The 13,643-nt window shown below is 38.2% G+C and overlaps 1 protein-coding gene across 3 annotated transcripts in view; it reads left to right on the forward strand.

Moving 5' to 3' along the window:
* Positions 1–13,643, forward strand: part of RAD18 (RAD18 E3 ubiquitin protein ligase) — a 100,022-nt gene that overhangs the window by 1,637 nt on the left and 84,742 nt on the right. For all 3 annotated transcript variants that reach the window (XM_010984978.3, XM_031470789.2, XM_031470790.2), the window contains exons 2-3: positions 1,065–1,146; positions 13,349–13,410. In XM_010984978.3, coding sequence (XP_010983280.1) covers positions 1,065–1,146; positions 13,349–13,410 — 144 coding nt within the window. The remainder of the gene's footprint in view (positions 1–1,064; positions 1,147–13,348; positions 13,411–13,643) is intronic.

Below are 13,643 nucleotides of genomic sequence, written 5' to 3' on the forward strand. Positions count from 1 at the left end.
CCCAGCTTGTCCCTCAATTATCCAGTTTCCTGACCCCTTTGACCATGATTTGTTATGTTCTTGTGTTCAGATTTACATTCAGATTTATACATTTATGTATACACACAAGATAAGAATAGAATATATTCTTATTTCCTCCTCCCTTTTAAACAGAAGGTTGCAGACCGTTATGTTCTGTCTGTATTTTACTTTTTTCACTTATTTTGGCAGTCTTTGCATATTAGTACATGAGTGAGTGCCGTCTTTTCTCTCTCTTAAATATCTGCTCAGTATTCCTTGAATGAAATAACATTTTATTTTAAATGATTTAGAAGGTTTTAGATTGCGAGGTAGATCCTTTCCTGTGTGAGTTCCATTCCAGATTTATGCACAGCTGTTTGGCTTTCCAGATTGCCCACTTCTTCCCCTCCCTCTGCTGTCTCAGGTGCCAGCTCTTTCTAGGGCTTCCTCATCTGGCTCAACCCTGTACTAATGTGCAGTACCCTGCAGAAAGCACTGGACTGACCGCCAGTAGGGAGACAGGAAGTTTAGTCCTGGCTGGACTCATGACGACTACATGTACTTGCTCTAGATGAGTTTCCTCATGTGTGAAGTCAGAATTTTAACTAGATAATTTCTGATGTTTGTCTTTAGTATTCTCTGATTTGGTTCTTAACCTTTGTGGTGAATGGCTGCTGGTACCTCTCACCCAGCAGTGACTGTAGGCCTGGGAATGGGGTCTAAGAGGAGGAGGCTCGGAGGAGGACTGGAAGCACATGGCAGGTAGAACAGGAAAAGAGTATCCTTTCTGTGAAGGGCTGGCAATGAGGAATGGGAATCTGTACAGTGTCGGCTTTATCTGTCTAAAGTGTTCTGGGTAACCTAAGATTTAAATAAATCATATGGGGGAAGTTTTTCTCTCCTCTGCAGTTTATGTGGACTTAGCTTTTGCGTTTGCATATTTGAGAAAGAAATATTAAATTATTATTTTTTTAGGGGATGGAAGGAGAAAGAGTGGCATTCTGTGACAGATGTTCCCATCTTGGTGGCTTTCTGATAGGTATATATGTATTTTTGCATTTCAGACAGTAGATGATTTGCTGCGGTGTGGAATTTGCTTTGAATATTTCAACATTGCAATGATGATTCCTCAGTGTTCACATAACTGTAAGTATGTAATGCAACTAAGAGTTAGAAAAATGTGATTTTTACACAATGTAGTGTTAATTTAACACCAAAGATGGGTACACATATTAATTTCTCATCTTTAGCTCCTCTGTCTTGAAGTTTTCGGATGGTCTTTCTCACAACCTCCCTCCTGAATATGAAATATTTTTTCACAGGGTTCGTGTATTTCCTACCACCTCCCTCTTGGGTATTTTTATGCCTTTTATGGGAATAAAGATTTTGCTCCCTGTATATGCTTTTGCCCAGCACTTTTAGATGTTAGACTTCAGAATTTTTGATTTTAACAGGGTAACAGATAGGTGGTTCAACCGGGCAGTCTTTGGCATTGTCCAGGTAGTATTTAGTGCATAGGGTGCACTTGTCTTTGTTTAGGATCTGGTCTTCCAGTTAACGGATTATCTAGGTTTGTGATCTTTGTTGTTTTCTATTTTTGAGTTGGTTTGTCTTGGAAAGTTTAAAAAGTTAAGCCTAAAAGATGGTTTTAGTGGATGGTAGTAGCTTTGGTGAAAAAAGTTTCCAAGGAGAAGACATAATAAAAGGATGGTGGTGGTAGCAACATGGGCGTTAGAGATATACTTGGGCTTGACTCTCAACTCCCCACTTACTAGGTGGATAAAGTTGCAAATGCCCAACATTCCTTCAAATGTGAAAAGTCTAATGAGTAGTTGCTGCCTTAGACGATGTTTGTTAGAATTAAATGTGCAGAGTCCAGTGTCTGGCACGTTATAAGCTCTTAATGTTAGTTTCCCTCTAGGCTACATTCATATTAACCAAGATTAAGTTTTGGGGATTATTTCTAAATATGTGTTAAAGTCATCTTTATTTAGGTATAATTTACATATAATAAAATGTAGCCATTTTAAGTGTGCAGTAAAGTGTACAAGTGTCAGTGAGTTTTGACAAATGTGTATATCATGTAACCACTGCAGGTAAGATATTGACCATTTCTGTCACCTGGTAGAGTTCTCCCCATCTCAGTCAGTATGGCCCCAGGGAGTTATATGTGGGTCTGTTTCTGGATTCTTTTCTATTCTATTGATCTATATGTCTACCCTTGTGCCAGTACCACACTATCATTTTTAAAAAATATTTTATTTATTTATTATTGTATTATTTAATTATTTTATTTTGTGGGGGGAGTAATTAGGTTTATTTTGGAGGAGGTACTGGGATTGAGCCCAGGACCTCATGCATGCTAAGCACGCGCTCTACCACTTGAGCTGTACCCTCCTCCGCCACACACTATCTTAATTACTGTAGCCTTCTGGGAAATCTTGATGTCAAGCATTGTAACTACTCCAATTTTGTTTTTCTTTATCAAAGTTATCTTGGTTCTTTTAGGATCTCTGCATTTTATATGCATTTCCATATACGTTTTAGAATCAGATTGTCGATTTTGACAAAAAAAAAGGACTGCTGAGATGTTCATTGGGATTGCACTGAATCTAGAGATCAGTCTGAGGATAAGTGACGTCTTAACAGTGTTATCTTCAATATAAGAATATTGTCCTAAATTAGAAATAAATCCCAGAAAAGAGGCTTATCTTAAAGCAAAAAGACAGCTTTATTGTTTGTTGCAAACTGGGAATACACAGCCTTTGGCTGTAACCTAAAGTACCTTCGGGGCAGAGGGTGAAGCAAGTGAGGGAGTTTTAAAAACACAAACCGCAGAAGTCACAGTTGGAAGATTTGCAGAGGGGATTGGATGGCCCTAGCAGCCATTCACAAGTCCTCGCAGCTTGATGCGAGGCTGTCATTAGAGCTTTGCTTTGAGGGCTTTTCCAGGTAGGATCCTTAGTAGCATCAGATGTCATTTAGTTTTCTGATCCTGGTTTTTCTGAGAACACAGAGTACGTGACTGGAACCCCAGGTCTGTCATGACTGCCTGACTCCGTTTTATTTTGAGTCCCTGTTAGACACACTGGGCCCATTTCTTTGTTCCTAACACAGGAGATTCTTCTTTTTTACTTTCCCTGAGGGGACTTTATTTTATTTTTACAGAACTGTGGTGTGTGCCTCCATTCTTCAGCTTTTCTTTAGTTTCTCTCCACAGCATTGTTAGTTTTCAGTGCACAGGCCTTGCACACAGAAATACAATTTTTTGTATTGAATTTTTATCTTGTGATCTTGCTAAGCTCACTGTGTAATTCTGGCTAATTTTTTTACGTACATAATCGTGTCCTCTGCGAATAAGACAGTTTTGCTTCCTCCTTTCTAACTGCATGCCTCTTATTTCTAGTTGTTAGGCTAGCGGCTTTAGTAGAATGTTAAAAAGAAGTAGTGTAGGTGGATATCCTTTTTTTATTCCTAATTTCTTGGGGAAACCATTCAGCATTTCAAGTATGATGTTGGCTATAATTCTTATCATATTCTTGAAACATTTTCATAAATTTATCAGTTTGAGGCAGTTCCTCTCTGCTCTTAATAGCGGAGAGGTTTGTTTTAAAAATCGTGAATGGGTATTGAATTTTGTTAGGTTTGTTTTTTGCGTCTCTGGAGATGCTCACATGATTTACTTCCTTTATTTTATAATTTGGTTAATTACACTAATTTTTTTTTAATTGAGGTACAGTCAATTATAATGTATTGATTTCTAATATACAGCACAATGTCTCAGTCTTGCATATACATACATATATTCATTTTCATTTTTTTTCATTAAAGGATATTACAAGATACTGAGCATAGTTCCCTATGCTATACAAAAGAAACTTTTTTTTAATGTATTTATATATATAGTGGCTAACATTTGTAAATATCAAACTCCCAAATTTATCCCCTCCCACCCCCTTTTCCCAGTAACCATTAAATTGTTTACTAAGTCTGAGAGTCTTTCTGTTTTATAGGTGAGTTCATAGTGGCCTTTCTTTTTTTTTTTTTAGATTTCACATGTGAATTGTATCATATGGTATTTTTCTTTCTCTTTCTGCCTTCACTTAGAATGACAATCTCTAGATCCATCCATGTTGTAGCAAATGGCATTATTTTATTCTTTTTTATGGCAGAGTAGTATTCCACTATATAAATATACCACAACTTCTTTATCCAGTCATCTGTTGATGGACATTTAGGTTGCTTCCATGTCTTGGCTATTGTATATAGTGCTGCTATGAACACTGTGGGGTACATGTAACTTTTCACATTAAAGTTCCCTCTGGATATATACCCAGAAGTGGGATTGCTGGATCATATGGCAAGTTTATTTTCAGTTTTTTGAGGAATCTCCATACTGTTTTCCATAATGGTTGCACCAGACTACATTCCCACCAGCAGTGTAGGAGGGTTTCCTTTTCTTCACAGCCTCTCCAGCATTTATCGTTTGTGAACATTTGAATGATGGCCGTTCTGACTGGTGTGAGGTGATACCTCATTGTAGTTTTGATTTGCATTTCTCTGAGAATTAGCAATATTGAGCATTTTTTTCATGTCTGTGTCTTCATTGGAGAAATGCTTGTTTAGGTCTTCTGCCCATTTTTTGATTGGATTGTTAGGTTTTTTTGTTATTAAGTTGTATGAGCTGTTTATGTATTCTGGAAATTAAGCCATTATCAGTCGTATCATTTGCAAATATTTTCTCCCCATTCCGTAGGTTGTCGTTTTGATTTGCTTATGGTTTCCTTTGCTGTGCAAAAGCTTATGAGTTTAACTAGGTCCCATTTTGTTTATTTTGCTCTTATTTCCTTTGCCTGGGTAGACTGCCGTAGGAGAACGTTGCCAAGATTTATGGTAGAGAATGTTTTGCCTATGTTTTCTTCTAAGAGATTTATCATGTCTTGTCTTATATTTAAGTCTTTAAACCATTTTGAGTTCATTTTTGTGTATGGAGTGAGGGAATGTTCTAACTTCATTGACTTACTTGCTGTTATCCAGTTTTCACACCACCATTTGCTGAAGAGACTGTCTTTTCTCCATTGTATAATCTTGCCTCCTTTGTCAGAGATTAATTGACCTTAGGTCTGTGGATTTATTTCTGGGTCTCTATTCTGTTCCATTGAGCCACGTGTCTGTTTTGATGCCAGTACCATGCTGTTTTGATTACTGTCGCTCTGTAATATTGTCTGAAGTCTAGGAGGGTTATTCCTCCAGCTTCGTTCTTTTTCTTCAATAATGCTTTGGCAAGTCCGGCTCTTCTGTGATTCCATATAAATCCTGGGATCGTTTGTTCCAGGTCTGTAAAAAGTGTCCTGGGTGATTTGATAGGGATCACATTAAATCTGTAGATTGCCTTGGGCAATAAGGCCATTTTAACGATATTGATTCTTCCAATCCAAGAGCATGGGATATCTTTCCATTTCTTTAAGTCTTTTTTAATTTCCTTAATCAGTGTTTTGTAGTTCTCCATATACAAGTCTTTCACCTCTTTGGTCAGATTTATTCCTAAGTATTTTATTGTTTTGGGTGCAATTTTAAACGGGATTGTTTCTTTACTTTCTTTTTCTGTTGATTCATTATTAATGTAAAGAAATGCAACTGATTTTTGTACGTTAATCTTGTATCCTGCTACCTTGCTGAATTATTTTATTAGCTCTAGTAGTCTTTGTGTGGAGCTTTTAAGGCTTTCTATATATAGTATCATGTCATCTGTATATAGTGACACTTTACCTCTTCTTTTCCGATTTGGATCCCTTTTATTTCTTTTTGTTGCCTGATTGCTCTGGTTAGGACTTCCAAGACTATGCTGAATAGAAGTGGTGAGAGTGGGCAGCCTTGTCCCAGATTTTAATGGGAAGGTTTTCAATTTTTCATCATTGAGTACTATGCTCGCTGTAGGTTTGTCATAAATAGCTTTTATTATGTTGAGATATGTTCCCTCTATACCCACTTTGGTGAGATTGTTTATCATAAATAGGTGTTGAATTTTATCAAATGCTTTTTCTGCATCTATTGAGATGATCATGTGGTTTTTGTCCTTTCTTTTGTGGATGTGGTGTATCACATGGATTGATTTGTGTATGTTGAACCATCCTTGTGTCCCTGGGATGAATCCAACTTGATCATGGTGTATGATCTTTTTATGTGTTGTTGGATTGCTAATATTTTGTTGAGGATTTTTGCATCTGTTAATCAGTGATAATGGTCTGTGATTTTCTTTTTTGGTAGTGTCTTTGCCTGGTTTTGGTATCAGGGTGATGGTGTCTTCATAGAATGAGTCTGGGAGTACTCCCTCCTTTTCAGTCTTTTGAAAGAGTTTGAGAAGAGCTGGTATGAGTTCTTCTTTGTATGTTTGGGAGAATTCTCCAGTGAAGCCATCTGGTCCTGTACTTTTGTTTGCAGGGAGATTTTTTATTGCTAAGTCTACTTCATTTCTAGTGATTGGTCTCTTCAAGCTGTGTGCTTGTCATACATGGCTTTTATTATGTTGAGGTACTTTCCTTTTAACTTTGTTGAGTGGTTTTTTTTTTATCATGAAAGGGTGTTGAGTTTTGTCAGATGCTTTTTTTTGCATCTTTTGTGAGATGATCGTTTGATTTTTATCCTTGTTCTGTTAATATGGTGTGTCACATTGATTTCTTTTTCTTTCTTTTTTTTTTTATTTTTATGTTGACCTATGCTTGCATCCCAGGGATAAATCCCACTTAGTCATGGTGATGTTGCTTTTAATGTGTGGTTGAATTCAGTTTGCTACTATTTCATCAGGGATGAAATTTTTTAGATAATTTTTCATCAGGGGTATTGGCCTGTAGTTTTCTTGTAGTGTCTTTGGCTTTGATATCAGAATAATACTGGCCTTATAAAATAAGTTTGGAAGTGTTTCCTTCTCTTCAATTTTTATGAAGAGTTAGAAGAGGATTGGTGTTAATTCCTTTAATGTTTGGTAGAATTCTCTGGTGAAGCCATCTGGTCCTGGACTTCTCTTTGTTGATGGGTTTTTGATTACTGATTCATTCTACACTCTAGTTACAAGTCAGTTCATGGTTTTTATTTATTTATGATTCAGTCTTGGTAGGTTCGATTTGTTGGCATATATTGTTTACACTAGTCTCTTTTAACTCCTTATTTCTGTGGCATCTGTTATGATGTCTCCTCTTTCATTTCTTATTTTATTTACTTGAGTCTTCTCTCTTTTCCTTAGTCTGGTTAAGTGTTTGTCAGTTTTGTTGATCTTTTCAAGAAACAACTCTTAATTTCATTGATTTTTTTTTCTATTCTCTGTTCATTTATTTCTGCTCTAATCTATACAGTTTCCTTTCTTCTGCTAACTTCGGGCTTTGTTCTTTTTCTGGTTCCTTGAGGTGTAGAGTTAGAGTCTTTATTTGGAATCTTTCTTCTTTTAATGTTGTCATTTATTGCTTAAACTTCCCTTTAACATTTTGTATAAGGCAGGCCTAGTTGTGAAGAACTCCCTCAGCTTTAGTTTATCTGGGAAAGTCTTATTTCTCCTTCATTTTGGAAGGACAGTTTTGGTGGATATAGGATTTTTGGTTGGCAGGTTTTTTTTTTTTTTTTTTCTTTCAGCACTTTGAATATATCTTCTTCCTCCCTCTTGCCTGAGAGATTTCTGCTAAGAAATTCACTGATAGTCTAATGGGAGCCTCCTTGTATGTGATGAGTCAGTTTTCTCTTGCTGCTTTTAAAATTCTTTCTTTGCCTTTGACTTTTGACAATATGATTATAATATGACTTGGTGAGTTCTTTGGGTTCATCATTTTTGTGATCTATTGGGCTTTGAATCTGGATTTCCATTTCATCTCCCAGATTTGGGAAATTTGAGGCCATTATTTTTTGAAACAAACTTTCTGCCTCTTTCTGTGTTCTCCTTTTGGGACTCTCATAATATGTATAGTGGCCCTTTTGATGGTGTCCTGTAAGTCCCTTAGGCTTTCTTTGTTTCCTTTCTTTTTCCTTTTTGCTATTTTGAATGAATAATTTCGAATGACTTGTCTTCAAGTGCATTGATTCTTCTGCTTGATCAAATCCGCTGCTGAGGTCTTCTAGTATATTTTTCAAGTCAGTTACAGGCATTCCCTGCTTTTCAAAAGTTTGTTTTATGCCACTTCCCATTTGTGAAAGACCTACGATAGGGCTTGGTTCCATTAACCAAAAGAAATCTGAAGAGGATTTTCACTTTTAACCAAAAAAAAAAAAAAAAAAAAGGAGAGAAAGAAAAAAGTGAAAATAGCATTCAGCGTTTGTTTTGCAGTGAATTATTAGAGTTGGTGTGCACCCTGAGCAGCGAGAGTGGCTCCACCAAGCTCCTTCCCTGGCAGCTACTGAGCATCTCAGCATCAAGCTGCCATCGCTTGTCTGTGAGCATCTTTACTTTATCTTGGTTTATGTTGTGTATCTGTTAGCAAAGTGTTTCTTCAGGTAATTTCTTTTCACTTTATGCCATTTCAGCTTAGGAAAGGTTTCACAGGAGCATTCAACTTTCAGATGGTGGGGGCAATCTGTATTATATGCTTTAGCTCCAAAATTTCTGTTTGGTTCTTTTTTATGTTTCCTGTCTCTTAATTAATATTTTCATTTTGTTTATGCATTGTTTTCCTTAGTTCATTAACCATCTTTATGATGGTCATTTAAAAAATTTTATCAGGTAATTCTTATACATCTGTTTTTTTAGGATTAGTTTCTGGAGATTCATTTTGTTCCTTTGCTTTGGCCATGTTTCCCTGTATGTTCGTGTGCTTTGTTGCTCTGTATTGGGATCTGTGCATTTGAAAAAAAAAAAAAATCACCTTTCACAGGCTTTACAGACAAGCTTCATATAGGGAAAGCCAGATGTTCCTGCAGCCAGATTCACCAGCCAGCCCAGCTAGAGATTCTGGGTGCCTGTTAAACCTTTTCTGTGGATGTATCTTCTTTGGGCTTGTAAGTGTAAATTCCCAGTTAGAGATGTTTTGCTGGTTTCTTTTTTCATTGGTTTATAGTCTTCTGCTGCATCTTATATCTGTGGTACTGCAGAGCCTCTGGGACTGTAGCAAACTGCCCAGCTCTTTTCTGTTCCCAGTGACCCCCAGGCACTAGAGTATGGCAGGTCCCATCAGCACTCTGAGTCAGGCAAGGTAGAAGCAGTCGCTCAGGAAGCCCCTTGAAATGGCGAAATGATGGTTGCAGTCCTCACCCTTGTCTTTCTCCCCAAAGGAGAAGCCACTGAGCTGTATTGGCCTCCACCTGCTGTACTGTGGGTCCTCTGGAGCAGCGGCAGCAGCAAACTGTCCAGTTTTTTTTTGTTCTCATTAGTCTCCAGGTATCTAGAGGATGACAGGTCTCTTTAGCACAGTGAGTTGGGTGAGACAGAAACCAGTCTCTCAGGCAGCCTCCTGAAAATCTGAAGTGTTGGGTGCATGTTCTTCCCTGGAGAGAAGCTGAGAGGTGGGAATTTCTCCTGCTCACGCCCAGGGGAGGAGTCGTGGTGACTGAGTGGGCACTAGACCAAACCATCGCCTTTGTTCTCCACAACCCCGACCTGGTGCCCTTTCTTGTCAGTGCTTAGGTTCAGGCATGATGGAAACCAGTCCCTTGGGCAGATCCCTGAAGGCTCGGAACATTTCATATGTGTTTAAGTCGTCTCTATCCCTCCCCTGGGAAAAGCTGGGAGTTGGGAATTTCTTTCTGAACATGTGGTGCTGAGCCAGGGGGAAGGACTCTGGCAATCGAGGGCCATAAATTTTCTACTGGCTTTGATGTGGCTGGTTTTGTGCTTGCCCTGGGGTACAGGAGCATCTTAACTAGTATCAGAATTTCTGACAAAGGGGACTGGTGCATGTTTGCTGCTGATTTGTGTTTCCGTGGGAAAAGCAGGATCTGGCTTCCTATTCTGCCATCTTGCTGACAGCACCCACTCTCTATGGCTGATTTCCTCCTGTACTAAGATGATGTTCTGGGATAGCTACTGAATTCCTGTGCATTTAGTGAGTTTCCTCCAAACTGGCTGCTAGAAATTTTATGAACTCTTGGCCCTATGTTACCTCTCCAGGCTTGTTATTGTTTTTTTCCCTGGAAGTTGTTCTTTGGTCTCATGGGTTTTCACCCTGTGTATGTGCAGATTTACAGTCAGTCGTAGAATAGAGTGGATCTGTCATCATATTTCTGGAGGTCTCTCTATATACAGCTTTTTCTTTTTGGCACTCTGCCCTCCAAATTCTAGCTACCTGGATTGCCATGAACTCTGATCTTTTTTCTTCAACTAGCAAGACTGATGGGCCTTTGGCTCTCCTTCCTGCACTGTGGTCAAGAAATTGCCTCCAGGCAGATATCTTGGGCTGTGGGGTAACTCCTCTCATTTCTACAATTGTCCAAGGTCTGAAAATAGTTGTTTCATATTTTCCACCAGTATTTTAGTTGTTTATGGAAGTAGGTTAATTCTGGATCTTGGTTACCTTCTCGTGGACTGAGATGGAATTCTATTCTGTAGATTTTAATTATGTCATTTTAGAGAGGAAAGACTTTTTATGAATTCAGTGAACTCTGCTTAGCTGAAATATTAGCCTTTACTTCCATTCTTCTTCTTCTTCTCTTTTTTTTTTTTGTTTTTTTTTTGTTGCTTGTTTCTTTGTCACATACACTTGTCATTCTTTACCTAAGAGGAAGTCAGTGGGGAGTACTTCCAATGATGATAATGTATTTTATAAGCACATATTTTTCATATTATACCTGTCAGTATTCAGTAGGCTTTTTCTGCTAATCACCAGTATAGGTTCCCTCCAGACTAAAAGTTGCTCTGAGTCTGTAGTTATTCTAATGGCACAAAAGCCCCCAGAGCTTAGTAGGAGCCAGATCTAGCCGTCACGGTCTGCTCTTGTCCTGGATTGACTAGAATTGCTGCCCCAGAATCCTGGCTGCTTTGCTGCTCCTTAAACATTTCAGGACTTGTCATTTTAAATCTCTTTATTCTGTTTTGCTCTGTTTAGCTTTTGGAATATAGGTAACGAACACTACGTTTGCAGATCTGCTGCTATTAAGATTTGAGTGAGGTGCAGTGGCAGAATGTAGGGGAATTAAATTGATCCAAATTCATGCTACAGAATTACCCCAAAGCGGGGAGAGGGCATGGACTTAAACTGCAATTCATAAAACACCACTGAGAAATGTTCTCACTAATAGATTGATCTGCTCCAGTGCCAGTTTACTTTGCACTTGCACAGTTCTTCTGACTTCATAATGGAAGATGCTCAGAATACTTGCTCCAGATGAAATCATTGGCTCTTAGGCTCTGTTAAATTACTGCTCCATTAAAGATGGACCAGCAGTCATTTTTCATTTCCTTTTGTGTATTTTGACTCACAAAATTAATTGAGGCTTGTGTTGGAATAAAAAGCAATCTAATTTTATTTAAAAAAAGAAGTGAAATGTGCAACGTTCCATTTACTGACCTTTGCAAAATTAAGAGGCAATGTAAGCGTCTTTCAGGCAGATAATCAGTGTTATTCTGCTGTTGCATTCTTGCGAGGCAGCACTGTGAAACAAGACTGGGGAGAAAGGAGAGAGCTGTGCGTACAGAAGGGGCATGCAGTTACGCAGAGCTGCCCTTGGGGAGGTGCTGGAGTGCTCATTGTCAGTTGCAGGGATGTTATTCTCTAATCAGCTAACTGATCACTTAGCACTAGAACTAGGGGCAGAGGCCAGCTTTCTCAGCTTTCCAGCATCTTCTGTTCCTTTCAAACTTGGGACTAGATTTTCTTGTTTTAATTGGACACCTCAGAATTATCTTTGAAATGGTTCATTTTCTCATGAAGTCCTTAAGATCATGTGCAAAATGGATTGGCTTAACTTTTAGAAATGTGCTGTTTATTTTTACTGTTAGGTTGCTAGCCCCTTTTGATACATGAAAGCCAGCAGATGTCTGTATCCTGTTTGAGATGAGAAATGCCTCCTTCTCCAGGCTTGGATGTTTCTGTTAAGCGACCCTTTAGTTCATTGTTTTCTTCATCCCTCCCCGACCCCACATACATGGCCTATAGTTGGGCTTTCGGGTGGAAAAACAAACTTCATGGGAAATTTAAATAAAGTCACCTAGGAATACATGGTTCAGAGCTCTTCCTTCAACTGCTCTACTTTGACTGGAATATCATGGTTGCTCACTAGAGAATAAATTATGCTGGTTTGCAGTTCACCAGGGCATATTTGGTAGTAGACTGGTAGGTTGAACTTAAGCCAAGGGCTTGGTCTACTTTGGACTAGTGTGTAGTTCTCCATAGTTCAAAACAAAACATACATAAGATTATGCAGAAGAGAAATCAGTAGCCTATTGTTAGATAAAGTGATGACTGGAAGCCCCCTTTGTTCATCTCTGCCTCCCCAAAGAACTTCACTTGTTGCCTGATTTATCTTCTTCATAATGTGCAATGTTCCATTTACTGACCTTTGCGAAATTCATTTCATTCTTTCATTTTTCTTGATGCTCCACTGAGGCGGGCATGACTTGTTCACTTCCAGGTTGTCTGTACCTGAATCTCAGTCTCCTCCTCCTTAGCTAAACTGAATCCTTTTAAGGAGACCTTCACTAAGCTGAATTTGTGCTAATAGCAAATTAGCTACCAGTAAGGTACCATTCTATTAGTCACGTCTGTTTTTCCCTTTGGAAGATCTTTTTACACTCCCTTGGGTGTGAAGCATTTAGTTCATGCCAATTTCCTGCTTAAATTGTTAAGGCTTCATCATTGCCTTTAATACACCGAATTGTACTGTAATTCCTCACTGCTTTGTTAGCTCCTTGAGGTCAAGAGCCTTCCCTCATATATTGGTCTTTTCTTAGTGCTTGACACAAAGCACTTGTTAAATGTGGGATGATGGACATCATTTACAGAGTTAGGATATGAAAATCTCTAGTTTGGTAATCTGGGTGTGTATTATTTCTTCATATGTGTATATATCTTCACAATTTCTGTTTTAGAACATTAGGGAGTGAAGACATCTGACGTGTATATATAATAGCCATCCTAGGTCTGACATGTATGATTGCTTCATTTTACAGATGGAGGATACAGAGAGCAGGGCATGTTGCTTGTGGAGCTGTGATATGCTAGGGACTCATCGTTACTAGTATTATTTGATATGTTTCCCTTTCCTAAAAGTGCTATTTAGTCACATTTGCAAACATGTATTGGTAGAGTAGAGGTACTAGAGATTTTAGATTATATGGAAATACTCCAAGGCTTGGGCCAGATTATGTTAGAAGTCAAGTCCCAATATTATTAATACAGCTTAACTCATTTATTATGTTGCATTTCTGTTTTTGCAGACTGCTCTCTTTGTATAAGAAAATTTCTGTCCTATAAAACCCAATGTCCAACTTGTTGCGTGGTGAGTTTTTCTTTCCTGTTTTTCCTTTTAAGCTTACTGATTGGTACAAATTTTTCTCCTTCATGTGTACACAAAAGCTCATAGGAAGATGTGTAATTATTGAATTAAACTATATCAAAGGCATAACTTCTAAGATACATACATGGAAAACTGAGCCTTGTTCAACTTTTCATTAAGATTTCTGAAAACCTAAATGGATTTTAGGAAGTAAAAACTAATTTTAAGAGCAGGAT

This window comes from Camelus dromedarius, chromosome 17 (assembly GCF_036321535.1).
Source record: "Camelus dromedarius isolate mCamDro1 chromosome 17, mCamDro1.pat, whole genome shotgun sequence".
Lineage (NCBI taxonomy): Eukaryota > Metazoa > Chordata > Mammalia > Artiodactyla > Camelidae > Camelus > Camelus dromedarius.